The following is a 16295-nucleotide window of genomic DNA, read 5'->3' as shown; positions in this document are numbered from 1 at the left end:
TGAAAATTTAAGTTTTCAAACCAGTTTTTAAGGTACAGGGTCTGTAATTTCAGAATTTGGTGCAGCTTCAGAACAAACAATAGCTAATGCACAGAGTTGTGTGTCCATTTTTGACATCCAATAAAAAATCTATGGATTAGAAGTCATCAATATCGGATATATTTTGTTATCACATGGCTTTAAGCGTACATTAAGAAGACACCTGCACGTGAGGTTGAGAAATCTGCCAAATGAGAGCAATACACCAAAGCTGACCGTTTCCCTGGAAAGGGGAGCAAAAGGGAAACAAGCTGCGCTGGTAAAAAGAAAAGGGAGCTGGCATTTAAGTGCCGATTTTGTTCCAGGAGCTTCATTTACTTTAGTCCTGTGACCCTTAAGCCCCAGGAGTATTATCACACTTAAGAGATATGCAAACGACCAAACTAACAGTCAATATGTTCTTGGCACTACAACACGTTTCTACCCTAAGAGCTCAATTTAAGGCAGCTACTCTTTAAGAACCTGCGGCTTGATAGGATAAAAATTCCCACTGTTCCGCCTCCGAAAAGTAAACTGCCTAGGTGTCCAAAAATGATTCCCTCATTCTTTGTTCGGCAAGTTTTGTTGCTGAGGGTACGGAAGGGTCACCGTAGGGGAGGCGGGGCTCGGCCTTCTATGATCCCGCCCCTCCGGGCTTTGCTTCCGGGGCGGTCGGGGCGGCCACGTCATCCACAGGCTCCGCTTGCCAGCCGGGCAGTGAATGGTGGGAGTCAAGATGGCGGCGGCCGCGGCAGCAAGTATTCGCGAGAGACAAACAGGTACCGACTTATTCTCTTCTCTTCCCTGAGGTTTCATGCTTGCAGTGAGGACAAGCTTCCTATGCTTGTCGCCCTCACTCGGTCGCGGTGCGTGCAGCTCAGAGGTGGACCTTCAAAAGTTTAATCCTGTTCTCCGAGCATCGAGAGCCCCTCCCCTCTTGAGTTTTTAGGGAAGAGATTCCATTAGCTTGAAAACTCGGCCCTCGGAAGTGGTGCCAGAGAAGTGGCTTCTCGGGTGAGCAGGTTGCTACGGTCCTGTCCTGCACTTGTCGCTTTCCTACTGGACCTCAGAAGGCCTTTACGACAAGATTTAGCAGCTGGCATTTCCCCTCCCTGTGTTGCTGCCTATGAGGTCTTTCGGATTTGTTTCTGTGCATGGTTCAGTTTTCTCCCATTTCAATATTTAGAGTTGCATCTTCCGGCACTTCCACCACAATAACAAAATTTAAGTGTTCTTTTCAGAGCAGATTACATTCTGCCATTTCTCTCCTTTGGACCAATCTTTGGGGGTACCAGATGAGAAATGCTCAGTGTTAAAAGATTTCTGTCTTCAGCATGCTGGAATGAGGTATAAGAATGGCAAAATAAATGAATTAACCTTTCCCATTTTAATTATTTGGCAAATTAGTGTTCTTAAACTATGCGTTATTAGTTTCATGTTTAATAGAACGTAATTATATAGCTCCTGTGTATATTGTGAAATACGGTTTTAAAAAATACACATTCCTTCTCTTTGAGCTTTGGTATTTTTTCCATCTTAGATAATTTTAGTTTTGCCATATTTTTTGGAAACTTGTGATGACAACTTGGTTTATACCTGTTAGCTACAAACTAATGGATTATACCTGTTAGCTAATTGTCTCGAAAATTGGCAAACTGTTAATTCTGAGGAGCTAGTAGAAATAAGCCATCAAGAATATGCATATTTGGAAATTCTGTCTCTTGTAATTATGTTCTTTTGCATATAAATCTGTGTAGGAAAACAACTGATTACAATTAATATGGTCTATAGAAAGGATTTTGGCTATGCTTGATTCCTTCCTTTGGAATTCAAAGAAAAAATTAATGGTAGACCTTAATGTAGTAATGATACACAGTGCATAATGAGTTATGTTCTGCTTTCCACCAATGGATAATTTAGTGTAAACTATCAGATGAAGTCAGGCATAACTTAAATACATGAAAGTCCAAATAAAATTTGAGGAATACCTGCCATTCATTTTATTTGTATAAACAAATAGAAACCCCACTTGTCTTTGCAGTATGGTTCCAACATCTTACTGAACCTCAGTGAATTAGGTCATACTGCATATTAAAATAAAAAACATGTTAAGAAAGACTTTATGCCAATATAAAGGAGCTTTTTGAAAAATTAAATTTGTTAGTAATTTTTATATGCAGAAACTTTGTAGAATATTAAAATCTAATAGCACATAATTTGGATTTCTGCAGTAATAAATTTAATTGTAGCAATATTTCACATCATTACTACATAGGTTATTCCAGATTTATCAAATTAGTACTACAGTTGAGTTCTGTCTTATTTTGGGAGAAAGGCAGACATCTTTATATGTGCTGTAGTGGCAGAAGTAAACATTTGCCTGATGCCCATTGAGAATGTTTTGGAAAATAGATCACAGTTGATTCTTAAATATTCTAGATATAAGACTCTGGTACAAAGGAGTTTGCAGTCTATTTGGGTAGATAATAGCTGATATTTATTGAACATTTAGTATTGTCAGAGACTGTTTTAAGTGATTTTTACATGTATTTTTATCTCCATTTTCCAGGTAATTAAGTTATAGAAAGTTTAACTAGCCAGTTTTTTGCTTTGCCTGCCTGAAGAGTCTTTATTCATCTTTTAAAGTCACTTCAAAAATCATGTCTTTTGTTACAGTTTCCTGAAACACTCTAGTCTTATCCTTTAGTTCAACAGGCAGAATCCTATGTTACCGTTGTCATTCATGCATGCCTCTCTGTTGCAGGTTCTTGCTCAACTCTCCCATTTCTTAGAGGAGAACCCCAAATCAACTGCTTTCTCTCTTACAGTGATCTCATGTAGCTTCTTGGCTTTCAGTACTTTCTATATGCTATGATCCCCACGTTTATATTTCTAGCCTGGACCTCTCCTCAGACTCAGTCTACCCCATATCAAGTAATGACAACTCCATTCTTGTGGTTGTTCAGGTCAAAAACCTTGACACTTTCTTGACTTCTGTCATTTATATCTCACATCAGATCTGTCAGTAAATCTTGCCAGCTTTGCTCTGAAAATTCGCCTAGAATCTGACCTTTATCACACAGGTCCAAGCCACCATGAGTTTCTGCAGTAATCTCCTATTTGGTCTCCTTGCTTTTAAAACTCTGTTTCCCTTCATTTTTCTTCACATAGTATCCCAAGTGATCATGTTACATATTTGCTCAAAACTCTCTAGCACTTTAAGTCATTTATTAGTTTCCCTGTTTCAATCATGGTAAAAGCCAAAGCAATCTGACAGTGGTCTACAAGGCTCTGTATGATCTGCTCTCCACTTAACTTTCTGATTCAATCCCTTTTACTCTCCCCTTTCCTTGAACACACCAGAGTGCTCCACTTCAGAGCCTTTTTGTGTTCTTTCTGGAATACTCTTTCAGAGATATCTGCATGGCTCACTCCGTCACCTCCTGTAGGTCATTATTCAAATGTTACCTTCTCAGGAGGCCTCTCCTGACTACTTAAGTTAAAATTCACAACTCCCTCTTCCTCCTTCCTCCCCTGTTTTCCTTCATAGCACTTATCATGATCTCACGTATCATATGTTTTACTATTTTGTTGTCTTTCTCCCCCAGCTAGAATGACAGTTACTTGAAGATAGGTCACTTTTATTCAGTCCATTTTGTTTAGTACCAACAGCTAGAGCTATGTCTGGCAGGTGGCAAACACTCACTAAACATTTGCTGAGTGATAGTACGTGTAGTTGAATATATAGTGAGCAAAGAAAAAACATTCCAGGTGAGGGTGAAAGTACATTAGCCAAGTCTAGGTGTGTATGGTATATTTAATCATTTCAGTTAAAAGCAATAATTTAAGCCTTTAGAGAGTTACTCTAATGTAAAATAATGTAAAATTACATTCTTAAAGATTCTTTTTTTCTCTTTTTAAGGCTGCACCTGTGGCATATGGCAGTTCCCAGGCCAGGAGCTGAATTGGAGCTGCAGCTGTGACCTACTCCACAGCCAGGGCAACACTGGATCCAAGCCACATCTATGACCTATGCTGCATGCAGCTTGTGGCAACACCGGATCTTTAACCCACTGAGTGAGGCCAGGAATTGAACCCACATCCTCACAGACACAACATCAGTCTTTAACCCCTGAGCCACAACAGGAACCCCTCATTCTTACATATTGGCCATGTACTCTGTTAACAAATCCACTGTGTCAGAATCCCTATTAGCAAGTTACCCAAGGCTCAGAATTGAGGAAATTCATTAAGATGGATCTGAGAAGGTAGCTCTGGGAATATCTGCTGATACTGGCTTCTTTGAGTTAACAAAGACCTACCTCTGGAGAACACCATTCACCTGGGGCTCATAAGCAACCCAGGCTGTGATTCTTCCTAGTTGTCCTATGTCAAAAGGGTGAACAGCTGTTTCTAAAAACAAGATTTTTCTCTCTTGGGCCATGAGTGCCAGCCAGGTGGTAGTGTCTGTATTGCCTGATGGTGGGAGGAAGAGCTTTGCTGAAGCCCAGTAGAAGAATTAATTCTAGAGCACCCTGTATTCTTCCTGCATTATTTCAGTTTTAAGTGCCAAAGAGTTTTTTTTATTTATGTATTTTTTGTGTAATATAATACCTGGGTGCTTCTTTGGTAGGTCTAAATTATTGGCAATATGTATTATTGGCTGGACATTAGATACTAACATTTAACCAAAAAATTATCTCTTTATCTACACACATATAAATATATTACTCAAGTACAATCTCTTACTGTTTTACCTGCCTCAAGAAATAAGCATTCTGGAGTTCCCCAGTGGCTCAGTGGGTTAAGGATCCAGCATTGTCACTTTTATGTCATGGATTTTCAGTTGCTGGTCCAGGAATTTCTGCATGCCATGAGCGCAGCCAAAAAAGGGGAAATAAGCATTTTTTTTTTTTTTTTTTTTTTTTTTTTGCTTTTTAGGGCCATACTTCCGGCATTTGGAGGTTCCCAGGCTAGGGGTTGAATCAGAGGTATAGCCGCTAGCTTATGCCATAGCCATAGCAACGCGGAATCTGAGCCATGTCTGCAACCTACACCACAGGTCACGGCAGCACTGTAATGCGTGAATATCTTAACCCACTGAGCAAGGCCAGGCATCAAACCTGCAACCTCATGGTTCCTAGTCAGGTTTGTTTCCACAGTGCCATGATGGGAACTCTGGGAAATAAGCATTTAATAGAAGTTTTACTAGTGAGTGAATGAATATGCTATAAGTTCATAACCAGGTGATTTGAGTATTTTAAAGTTCTCTGGTAGGTGTTTAGCTTGTAGGTTATTTTGTATTATTAAAACCTAACCCAAGTGCTTTTAAAAATCAAGTAGATTTTAGGGTTACCAATCTCTTAAAAATTAAATCAGCTAATCAGTACTAGCCCTTGAATATTTGGCCATCTCAACTTCATATAAAAGTATATCAAGATTTTTGCTTTCCTTTGAATATATTTCTGAGTCTGCTGTAACACATAAACAGATGAACAGTTAAAACTACAAAATACTGTAACCCATAGGGTATAAGTGCCATGATTATAGAATTGTATATTTTTTTTAGCAGGAGTTAACCAGTTACCATCATAACATCATCTAACAATTTAGAGAGTGAATCTGATAGGTCATAGAATACACTCCAGGATAATTGAAAAATAGATCTGCTGTAGGAAGATTTTGTATATGAATCAATTAAATATACATGATTTTTTGTTTTTAGAAAGACTGATCTTAATCTGTGCTTTCAGTCACACAGTAAATAGACAATAGCACTAGTTATATATTGAGGCCACTGCAAGTTCACAATTGGCAGAATTACTTTTTGCATTCATATAAAATGTGGTGTGATATCATCAGGAGACATGGAAAAGGCTTCTTCCTGAACATTTTGCACATTTTCATCTGGAGGCAGATACTTTTTGTATGTTAGAAAATCTTCCAGACACATGCCCATTAGCTGTTCATGAAATGGTCTTACAGAGTCTGACCCTACTTTTACACACCAGCCATTTGATGTATTAGTTTTACTAGAGTGGTTTATGCATTTTGTTTTGAGGTAGTAGGTAATAAATGTTGGGGAAATGAAATCCTAAAAAACTTTGGTAATATTTAATAAGACTTTTCATTTCCAGTGGCTTTGAAGCGTATGTTGAATTTCAATGTGCCTCATGTTAAAAACAGCGCTGGAGAACCAGTATGGAAGGTAAGAAAGGTTATTTTAGTGGGGACTGTTTTCTTTCTCTTAGCTCTTATTGATGGTGATTGGGTGGAGTTTCTTGTTAATACTGAACAGTAGCACATTTTAGTTGTAATGCATGAATATCTTATTTAGCGTGGCTTCTAAATGTGAGTTTTTTTTTTCGTAATTGATTTATGACATTGTGATAATTTCAATTGTAAAGCAAAGTGATTCAGTTATTCAGATTATTTACCATTATAGGTTATTATAAGATATTGAATATAGTTCCATGTATTGTACAGGAAATGCTTGTTGTATATTTCTTATGTATAGTAATTTATATCTGTTAATTCCATACTCCTAGTTTTTTCCTCCCCACTTTCCCATTTGGTAACCATAGGTTTGTTTTTTATGTCTGTAAGTCTGTTTCTGAATTATGTATGGATTCATTCATATTATTTTTTAGATTCCACATATAAGTGTTATCATATAATATTTGTCTTTGTCTTAGTTCACTTAGTATGATTTTCTCTAGGTCATCCATGTTGCTACATATAGTAACACTGAATTCTTTTTATGGCTGAGTAATATTCCATTGTGTATATATACCACATTTTCTTCAACCACTCTTCTGTTGATGGGCACTTGGCTTGTTTCCATATCTTGGCTGTTGTAAATAGTGCTGCTGTGAACATTGCTGTAAATTTTCAAATTAGAGTTTTCATCTTTTCCTGATAAATGCCCAGGAGTGGGGTTCCTGGATCATATATGGTAGCTGTAGTTTTAGTTTTTTAAGGAACCTCCATACTGTTTTCAGTTGTGGCTTCACCAATTTACATTCCCACCAACATTGTGCTAGGGTTCCCTTTTTTCCACATCCTCCCCAGAATTTATTATTTGTAGATTTTTTTTTTTTTGTCTTTTTTCTATTTCTTGTGCCGCTTCTGCGTCATATGGAGGTTCCCAGGCTAAGTGTCGATCAGAGCTGTAGCTGCCGGCCTACGCCAGAGCCACAGCAATGTGGGATCCAAGCCACGTCTGCAACCTACACCACAGCTCACAGCAATGCCGGATTCTTAACCCACTGAGCCATGCCAGGGATCGAAACCGCAACCTCATGGTTCTTAGTTGGATTCGTTAACCACTGAGCCATAACGGAAACTCCTATTTGTAGATTTTTTGATGATGGCCATTCTGACTGAAGAGAGGTGATACCTTATTGTGGTTTTTTGACTTGCATTTCTCTAATGATGGGCAATGTTCAGCATCTTTTCATATTCCTGTTGGCTATCTGTATATCTTCTTTGAAGAGATGTCTGTCCATTTTTTTATTTTTTTTATATATTGAGTTTTTGAGCTGTTTGTATTTTTTGGATATTAACCTCTTGTCGATCACATCGTTTGCAAATATTTTCTCCTGTAGTGTTTTTCACAGAACTGTAATAGTAAATAATTCCAAAATTTACATAGAACCACCAAAGACCCAGAATCACCAAAGCAATCCAGAGCAAAAAGAGCAAAACTGGAGGCGTAACCCTTCCAAACTTCAGACGGTACTACACACAAAAACATAAAAATACATCAATAGAACAGAGTAGAGAGCCCAGAAATAAACCCACACACCTGTGGTCAATTAATGTATGACCAAGGAAGCAAGAATATACAGTGGAGAAAAGATAATCTCTTTAGCAATTGGTGTTGGGAAAGCTGGACAGCTACATGAAAATCAATGACATTAGAACATCCCCTCACAACCATATACAAAAATAAGCTCAAAATGAATTGAAGACCTCAGAATAAGACATGACACCATAAAACTCCTAGAGGAGAACATAGGCAAAACATTTTCTGACATAAATCATAGGGTATTTTCTTATGGATCTCCCAAGGCAAAAGAAATAAAAGCAAAAATAAGCAAATTGGACCTTATCAAACTTACAGCCTTTTGCACAGCAAAGGAAACCATCAACAAAACAAAAAAGACATCTTAAAGGATGAGAGAAAAATGTGAGTTTTTTTGCTTTGTTTTGTTTTGTTTTTGTCTTTGTAGGGCCACACCCGCGGCATATGGAAGTTCCCAGGCTAGGGGGTCTAATCAGAGCTATAGCTGCTGACCTACACCACAGCCACAGCCACACCAGATCCGAGCCGCCTCTGCAACCTACACCACAGCTCATGGCAACACCAGATCCTTAATCTACTGAGTGAGGCTGGGGGTTGAACCTGCATCCTCATGGATGCTAGTCAGATTGGTTTCCGCTGAGCAACGTTGGGAACTCACGTGAGTTATTTTGGGTAAATACTTTATGGAGTGAGACAGGCAGTGATAGTAATATTCATGGAGAGAATCCAACTGATTTCTTCTTTGGGGCCTCACTGATAAGTCTTTACTCCAGTTGATGTTTTGTTCCTTATCTTTGCAAATCCAGAATTTGGATCTTGCAAGCTTCCTTAAGATTAGTCAGATTTAGGGCGACTGGTCCATTTTAACCAATTCATGAGAAAGTGATCTATAAACGAGCATGCCATTTTATTAATTTATGATTTATAAAACTGTGAGTAAAACTGTTAATTGGACCAAAAGGCAATCTATAATCTTTCTCCTTCAAGAAATGCTAGAGAACCTTTAAAAATTCCTATCTTTGAGCTTCTTCATTCTAAATCGCATGATGAATGTATCTTTTTTTCATAGAGATTATAAAACAGTGGATTAGATTGAAATTTACTAGTTTACAGTCACTTTATACTTCTAAGAATTAATAACAAATCAGGAGTTCCCATCGTGGCTCAGTGGTTAATGAATCCGACTAGGAACCATGAGGTTGCGGGTTTGATCCCTGGCCTTGCCCAGTGGGTTAGGGATCTGGCATTGCCATGAGCTGTAGTATAGGTTGCAGAACACGGCTCAGATCCTGCGTGGCTGTGGCTGTGGCTGTGGCGTAGGCCGGTGGCTACATTAGACCCCTAGCCTGGAAACCTCCATATGCTGTGGGTACAGCCCTAGAAAAGACAAAAAAAAGACAAAAAAAAAAAAAGAACAAATCAACTTGTTACAGTTTGGACTGTTTTGAAAACTCTCATGAGTTCTTATAAGTCCTTTGGGTTAACTGTAAAGGTAATTAAAGTCATCTATTTGAATTCATAGTTAAGGCTTCAGCGTGTCCCCTCATTTTCCTCTTTCTTCCTGTTTATTTGTGGGCATCTTATCGCTCCTAGTATAAACTATACTTGTTTATTGTTTTTAGAGCCTATATTGAGCATTTGAATTAAATAATTTGATAATTTCTTGGGTACAGATTTGTGTTAAATTCTTCCCCTATCACTTCTCTATCATAGGATTAATAATACACATATATTGAGGTTTAAAGAAGGAATATTTTTGAAGGTTGCAACATCCAGTCATTTATAACTGGAGCAGGAAGATTTTTAGCTTTTCTAAAGGACATGCTGGCATTCAAGAAAAGCATATTTTTGTATGTTTCATCCTCTCATTAGCAATTTCTTACTTCATAATGGATTTTTGATGTAGTTGTGAAAAATATCTACTAGGCTGAAGTGTCTTTTTTATTTGCCTTAACTCAAACTAATTTTGAGTTAGAAGACCCAGCTGGAATCCTTACTACTCATCAAAGTTATCAGTTTTAATGCATTTAGAATGTGAGGAAATAACTGTGAGAGAATAAGGAAGTTTTAGGGACTTACTTTTTAAAATGTATATCTACTAACCTGAGATACTTAAATTAACAAATTTTCTTTATAGTTTTAGAACTTATTAAGCATTAGTTTTGAGAGTAACTGTATTTTTACTTCTCTTTCTAGAAAAGGTTATATATGAACTAGATAGGGGAGTTTGTTGTATATTCAAAGTCTTATTTTAGCTTAAGATAAAGATTTTATAGTCTCTGTTTTTTAACCTAGAAGAAGTATTTTATAAGTAGATATTTATATTACAATTTACATTAGCCTGAGTAATAATGCCTTTAAGAATGAATTACTGAGATTTCTCCTGTGGTACAGCAGGCTACGGATCCAGCATTGTCACTGCAGCAGCTTTACTTGGTGCTATGGTTCTAGTTCTCTTCCTAGAGGGAGAACTTCCACATGCTGTGGGCATGGCCAAAAAATAAAAGAATGGATTACTAGATGAATGGACATTTTAGTAAATAATTGTAGAAAATGTTAAATTGCAGTAAGTATAAGAATTCAGTATATTAAAATAAAATGTACTTCAGCATTATCTTAACATTGGGTTCTATTGACTGTTCACTGATAATGATGTTTAAAAAACATGATTGTTTTTCTTAGGTGCTCATTTATGACAGATTTGGACAAGATATCATTTCTCCTCTGCTATCTGTGAAGGAGCTGAGAGATATGGGAATCACTCTGCATCTGTGAGTTTTAACCTATTTCCCGTAAAGGCATTTGTTTTCAAATACATTGTTAAAAATGCCTTTAGCCACCCCGAAATCAAATATTTTTTTGTCTTTTTTAGGGCCATACCCGCAGCGTATGGAAGTTCCCAGGCTGGGGGTCAAATTGGAGCTGCAGCTGCCAGCCTATGCCACAGCCACAGCAACGTGGGATCCAAGCCACATCTGCAACCTACACCACAGCTCATGGCAATGCAGGATCCTTAACCCACTGAGCAAGGTCAGGGCTTGAACCCTTATCTTGATGGATACTAGTTGGGTTCTTAACCTGCTGAGCCACGAAGGGAACTCCCTGAAATCAAATTATTAAGGGAAATTTACCAAGAAAATAGTGTCAAGTTGTTAAGAGAACAACATTTTTTCCTCCTCTTTTATTCAACCTTTTATTTCTGAAGTTGAAAATAATCCTCAGTCTGAAGCTTTTTTTCCCCCCACCCATGGCATGTAGGTGTTCCAAGGCCAGAACCAGAACTGTTGCAGAGATAGCACCATATAGTTAAGCCGTAGGCCACAGGGGAGGTCCAGTCTGAAGCTTTAAAATTTCAGAATTTAAATTTTCTCTCTTGTGTCTTTTCCTACAGACTCATTTACTCTCTTACATAAATGGAAAGAACTGGTTGTCTCAAGGTCTCTTTCAGCTCTAAAAACTTTTTTATTCCTTGAATGCAAATATATATATATATATATATATATATATTTTTTTTTTTTTTTTTTTTTTTAAGGGCCGCACCCACAGTATTTGGAAGTTCCCAAGCTAGGAGCTGAGTCAGAGGACGAACCTACACCACAACCACAGCAGTGCCAAATCCGAGCCACATCTAAGACCTAAACCACAGCTTGCAACAACACTGGATCCTTAACCCACTGAGCAAGGCCAGGGATTGAACCCTCATCCTCATGGATGCTAGTAGGGTTTATTACCACTGAGCCATGACGGGAACTCCCAAATAGACTTTTTAAAAAGAGGAATATCTAAATTAGTGTATCATTAATATGGAAAATTTCAGTAAGTAGGAAGTAATGACTGTTAAGCACCTTAGGGAGCTATTTATATTGTCCTCTAAACTACTGAATTTATTTGATTATATTGCTTATGACATCTCTGATAAATAAGACAGATTGCATTATTTTGTAGAATTAGCCTAAGAGAACATTTAGAGAGGAGCTATATTCATGAATAGATACTAATACTTTTATGTACTAAAGGAGTCCAAATTTATGGTATTCTAACCTATTTGTAGTTCTTTTTATGATGTTATCTATTTTCATTTTGTGATATTATAATATATTGAAATACAATGTGTTCTTTTCTTGGGAATGTGGTTTTAGATTTCCAGTGAATAACATCAGAATCTGGTTCACTTCAATTTTATATTGCATATTTGTTTTAATTTAATAGAACATTGCATTAACTCTAAAATACACTTTTTACTTTTTCATGTTTCTGAAATTAGAGTCTCTCTTCCCATTAATGCCATGACATAGTTTAATTGGCAGCGTTTTTCTGCCTGTTTTAATAGTATATTTTTTGGAGTTCCCTGGTGGCTCAGCAGGTTAAGGATCTGGTATTGTCACTGCTGTGGCACCGCTTTAATCCCTGGCCTGGGAATTAAATTACAGGCACAGCCAATAATAATAATAATAATAATAATATGTTTTAAAATCAGTAGCACCTTAAGTTTGATGAAATATGGTATTTGACAGGTTTTTCCTTTCATTTTTATGTCAGATTTAAAATACAAATTTGTTGTTGGTAACATGTTAATACTTAGGAGCTGAACTAAAGTTAAGCTTGATGCCATCTTTGGATATGATGGTTTATTATAAGAATTGGTTGCTATTGCTTCCCTACTACTTAACTCCTTTATTTTATTTTACTAATGAAAAGACTAAATTTTATAGAGTGTGAGTGATTGTCCCCCAGTTATACAGGTAATTCATAGCATAGTTGTGGCCAGGTTGTTTAACCACTGATTCTGGGCTGTTTATCTACTGAACCATAGTGGCTCAGAAACAGTGACTAACAAAAACGAGGCCTCAGTACTTCCTTAAAGAGTAACAAGATAGTCTGTCAATTTGAGAGTTGTGCATTCTCTCTCCCCACCTGTTGCTGTTGCTATCAGAGCATGAAAAGATTACACAGATACTCTGGTAAATTTCTGTTCACTCTGCCTCTGACTATTCTTTGTTGGAGAATACTTCATTAGTTACTTTATATTCTGCAATCCGATTTAGGATGATTTGTAGGAAACAGTAGTTACAAATTCCCAGAACATGAAATGATGTTTGTAGCCCTTTAGGTAGTTGGACAGCCAGTGTAAGAACACAGTAACCAATGACTGCCAGCACATTGTAATCCTGGTGTCAGTAGCTGAGGCCAAACAGATGGAAAAAAGTTATTAAATGCGAACTCACTGGCAACACGTGCCTCTTTGACTCTCTTCTTTATAGAAGGATGACTTAAATAAATGTACATATTGAAGGATGGATATAGAAGACTATATATAGAATATTGCTTGTAGAATTGGGACTTGAATATTTCAGAAATAGAAGTTACTCATATTTCCTGATATAAGCATGGTAAAATCTCTCTTCCTTCCTTCCCTACTTCCCTCCTTCCTTTCTTTCCTCCCTCCCTCTTTTCATTTTAGGGCCTCATGTGTGTCATATGGAAGTTCCCAGGCTAGGGATATAATCGGAGCTGCAGCTGCTGGCCTACGCCACAGCAACGCCAGATCCAAGCTGCGTCTGTGACCTACCCCACAGCTCACAGCAATGCCAGATCCTTAACCCACTGAGCGAGGCCAGGGATCAAACCTGCATCCTCATGGATACTAGTCGGGTTCGTTACCACTGAGCCACAATGGGAATTCCTGAAGCGTGGTAAAATCTTACCAAGGACATTTTGTTGTTTGATATTGTGATATTGGAATTAATAGATTCCCTGAATTGTAAAAGAGAAAACTATCAACTGATGTACTCTATGAAATGCTTAGCTGAATCTTTTGCATTCTCACATAAATCAGTAAATAGAAAAATATAGATTGTCTTATTAAAGTGTAAAAGAAGCATTCATATACCTTTTATTTAAAAAATTAAAAATATTTATTTTTACTTGTGGTTAAGTTTTTTCATTGCTTCTAAAGACAGTTCTAGCTTTCTATTTTCCTCTCATGGAGAGCTGCACTTTCCTCCCACTTACTCCCCCACATATAAAATTTACATATTCCTATGAAAATTGGGAATACAGTTGATTTTGAATGTGCTTTAGTTTTCATCAAGAAGAATATTGGTAAAAGAGACTGCCTGACCATAAGAGATATTAGAAGTAACGTGATTGGAGTAGAAATGAAGACTAATTTTAGGATTTTACTAATAAATAATATTAACATTGATACAAGGAGAAAGCTGGGTTAAATGATTAATTGCAGCAAGAGCTGATCACTGTCCTTGAACTGCTGAACTTCCAGTTTGAGAAATACTGTTTTATCTATCTTTTTAGATAAGTGACTAAGAAAAAATTGTTTTACATTCTTTATGTCTTTTAGGCTTCTGCACTCTGATCGAGATCCTATTCCAGATGTTCCTGCAGTGTATTTTGTAATGCCAACTGAAGAAAATATTGACAGACTGTGTCAGGTAATATGAGTTTTTGTTTTCCTGATTCTTAAAGGTAGAAACAGATTTTTTTTCTTCAAAAAAGTTCTTAGATGTCCAGTGCAGAAAATCAGAAATTCCCTCACCCAATTTCCCACCATGACCTTTGAGATTCCTTTTGAATTTTAAATAAACTGAAAGATTTAAAAATTTTTGACTGAAGAAGCATTATATTGATTGAGACTGAGTTTGGCTTTAAAAAATAGATAACCTAATTATATTAGCTTTAAAAATAGGGTTTTAGTTTCCAAAGATAATAGGAAGTCCAAGTTAGTATAGGAGCTCTAAAAGATAATTAAAGATTCAGGGCCCTTCTATCTTTTTGATCTGCCGTCTTTTTTTTTTTCTTTCTTTTAATTTTTATGGACATTCCTTCAGCATATGGAAGTTCCTGGACCAGGGGTTGACTCTGAGCCATACTGCAGCAATGCCAGATCCTTTAACCCACTGTGCTGGGCTGGGAATTGGGGATTGAACCTGCAGCTCAGGGTCAACCTGAGCTGCTGCAGTCAGATTCTTAGCCCATGATGCCATAGCAGAAACTCCAACGAGATGATCTGTGTCATCTTCAGTTTGTTGTTTTTCATTGTCTTGCCTGTTGCTTCATGGATGCAACTGTAGACAACACATATATGTTCAAGGCAAGAATGGGGAAATGGACTATGCAAGCTGTATTAATTTTGATCAGGAAAACTAAAATTTCCTAGAAACTCTCAAAACTTCCATTTATGTCTCCCTGGACAGAATTAGCTTCAAGGGAGTACACATTAATATTTCGATGAGTGTATTGCCACCCCCAAATAAAATCTGTATCCTTTTAGCAAGGGAGAAGGAGAAAATAGTTGATACTGGATAAGTAGCTAACAGTGCCTCCCAGAAGTCACAGACATCTTTACTTATTATTGACTGTTGAATCAAATTATTATTTGTTAGTGAAGGTCACATATTTTGTATCCTATATAGCTGATAATGCTCAGCTTTCTCTTTTATCTTGCATAAACCCAACTATGCCATTTTTCTTTTTTTCCTTTTATTATTTTTTAAACGATTTTTATTTTTTCATTATAGTTGGTTCACAGTGTTCTGTCAGTTTTCTGCTGTACAGCAAAGTGACCCAGTTATACATACATATATACATTCTTTTTCTCACATTATCCTCCATCATGCTCCATCAGAAGTGACTAGATATAGTTGCCAGTGCTAGACAGCAGGATCTCATTGCTTATCCATTCCACAGGCAATAATTTGCATCTGTTGACCCCAGATTCCCAGTCCATCCCACTCCCTCCCCCTTGGTAACCACAAGTCTATTCTCCAAGTCCATGAGTTTCTTTTCTGTGGAAAGGTTCATTTGTGCCATATATTAGATTCTAAATAGAAGTGGTATCGTATGGTGTTTGTCTTTCTCTTTCTGACTTCACTTAGTATGAGAGTCTCTAGTTCCATCCATGTTGCTGCAGATGGCATTATTGTTCTTTTTTATGGCTGAATAGTACTCCATTGTGTATATATACCACATCTTTTTAATCCATTCATCTGTTGATGGCGATTTAGGTTGTTTCCTTGTCTTGGCTATTGTGAATAGTGCTGCAGTGAACATACGGGTGCATGTGTCTTTTTCTTTTTTTTCTTTTCTTTTTTTTTTTTTTTTTGTCTTTTTGTCTTTTGTTGTTGTTGTTGTTGCTATTTCTTGGGCCGCTCCCGCGGCATATGGAGGTTCCCAGGCTAGGTTGAATCGGAGCTGTAGCCACCAGCCTATGCCAGAGCCACAGCAATGCGGGATCCGAGCCGTGTCTGCAACCTTCACCATAGCTCACGGCAACGCCAGATCGTTAACCCACTGAGCAAGGGCAGGGACCGAACCCGCAACCTCATGGTTCCTAGTCGGATTCGTTAACCACTGCGCCACGACGGGAACTCCACATGTGTCTTTTTCAATCAAAGTTTTATCCAGATATATGCCCAAGAGTGGGATTGATGGGGCATATAGTAGTTCTATATTT

The 16295-nt window shown here is 37.4% G+C and overlaps 1 protein-coding gene across 14 annotated transcripts in view; it reads left to right on the top strand.

Annotated features, from left to right (window-relative positions):
• Window positions 1-726: 726 nt before the first annotated feature.
• SCFD1 (sec1 family domain containing 1) overlaps window positions 727-16295 on the top strand; it is a 157636-nt gene continuing 142067 nt past the window's right edge. For 6 of the 14 annotated variants that reach the window (XR_014810666.1, XR_014810670.1, XM_021099902.2 and 3 more), the window contains exons 1-4: window positions 746-797; window positions 6156-6226; window positions 10508-10596; window positions 14184-14274. Coding sequence is in view for 10 of the 14 variants with exons in the window: in XM_021099902.2 (XP_020955561.2) it covers window positions 755-797; window positions 6156-6226; window positions 10508-10596; window positions 14184-14274 (294 nt within the window). In the remaining 4 variants the exon portion in view is untranslated. Of the gene's footprint in view, window positions 1033-6155; window positions 6227-10507; window positions 10597-14183; window positions 14275-16295 lie in introns of all 14 variants that reach the window. The other 8 variants (XR_014810668.1, XR_014810667.1, XM_084969023.1 and 5 more) reach the window with 3 other exon arrangements.

The sequence above is a fragment of the Sus scrofa genome, chromosome 7 (assembly GCF_054392235.1).
Source record: "Sus scrofa isolate SSC_HxYL_T2T_F1_AM1 chromosome 7, Sscrofa_HxYL_maternal_Yorkshire_Landrace_v2.0, whole genome shotgun sequence".
In the NCBI taxonomy this organism is placed as follows: domain Eukaryota; kingdom Metazoa; phylum Chordata; class Mammalia; order Artiodactyla; family Suidae; genus Sus; species Sus scrofa.
The sequence above is the reverse complement of the archived record's forward strand: the minus strand, read 5'-3'. Positions and strand labels throughout refer to the sequence as shown.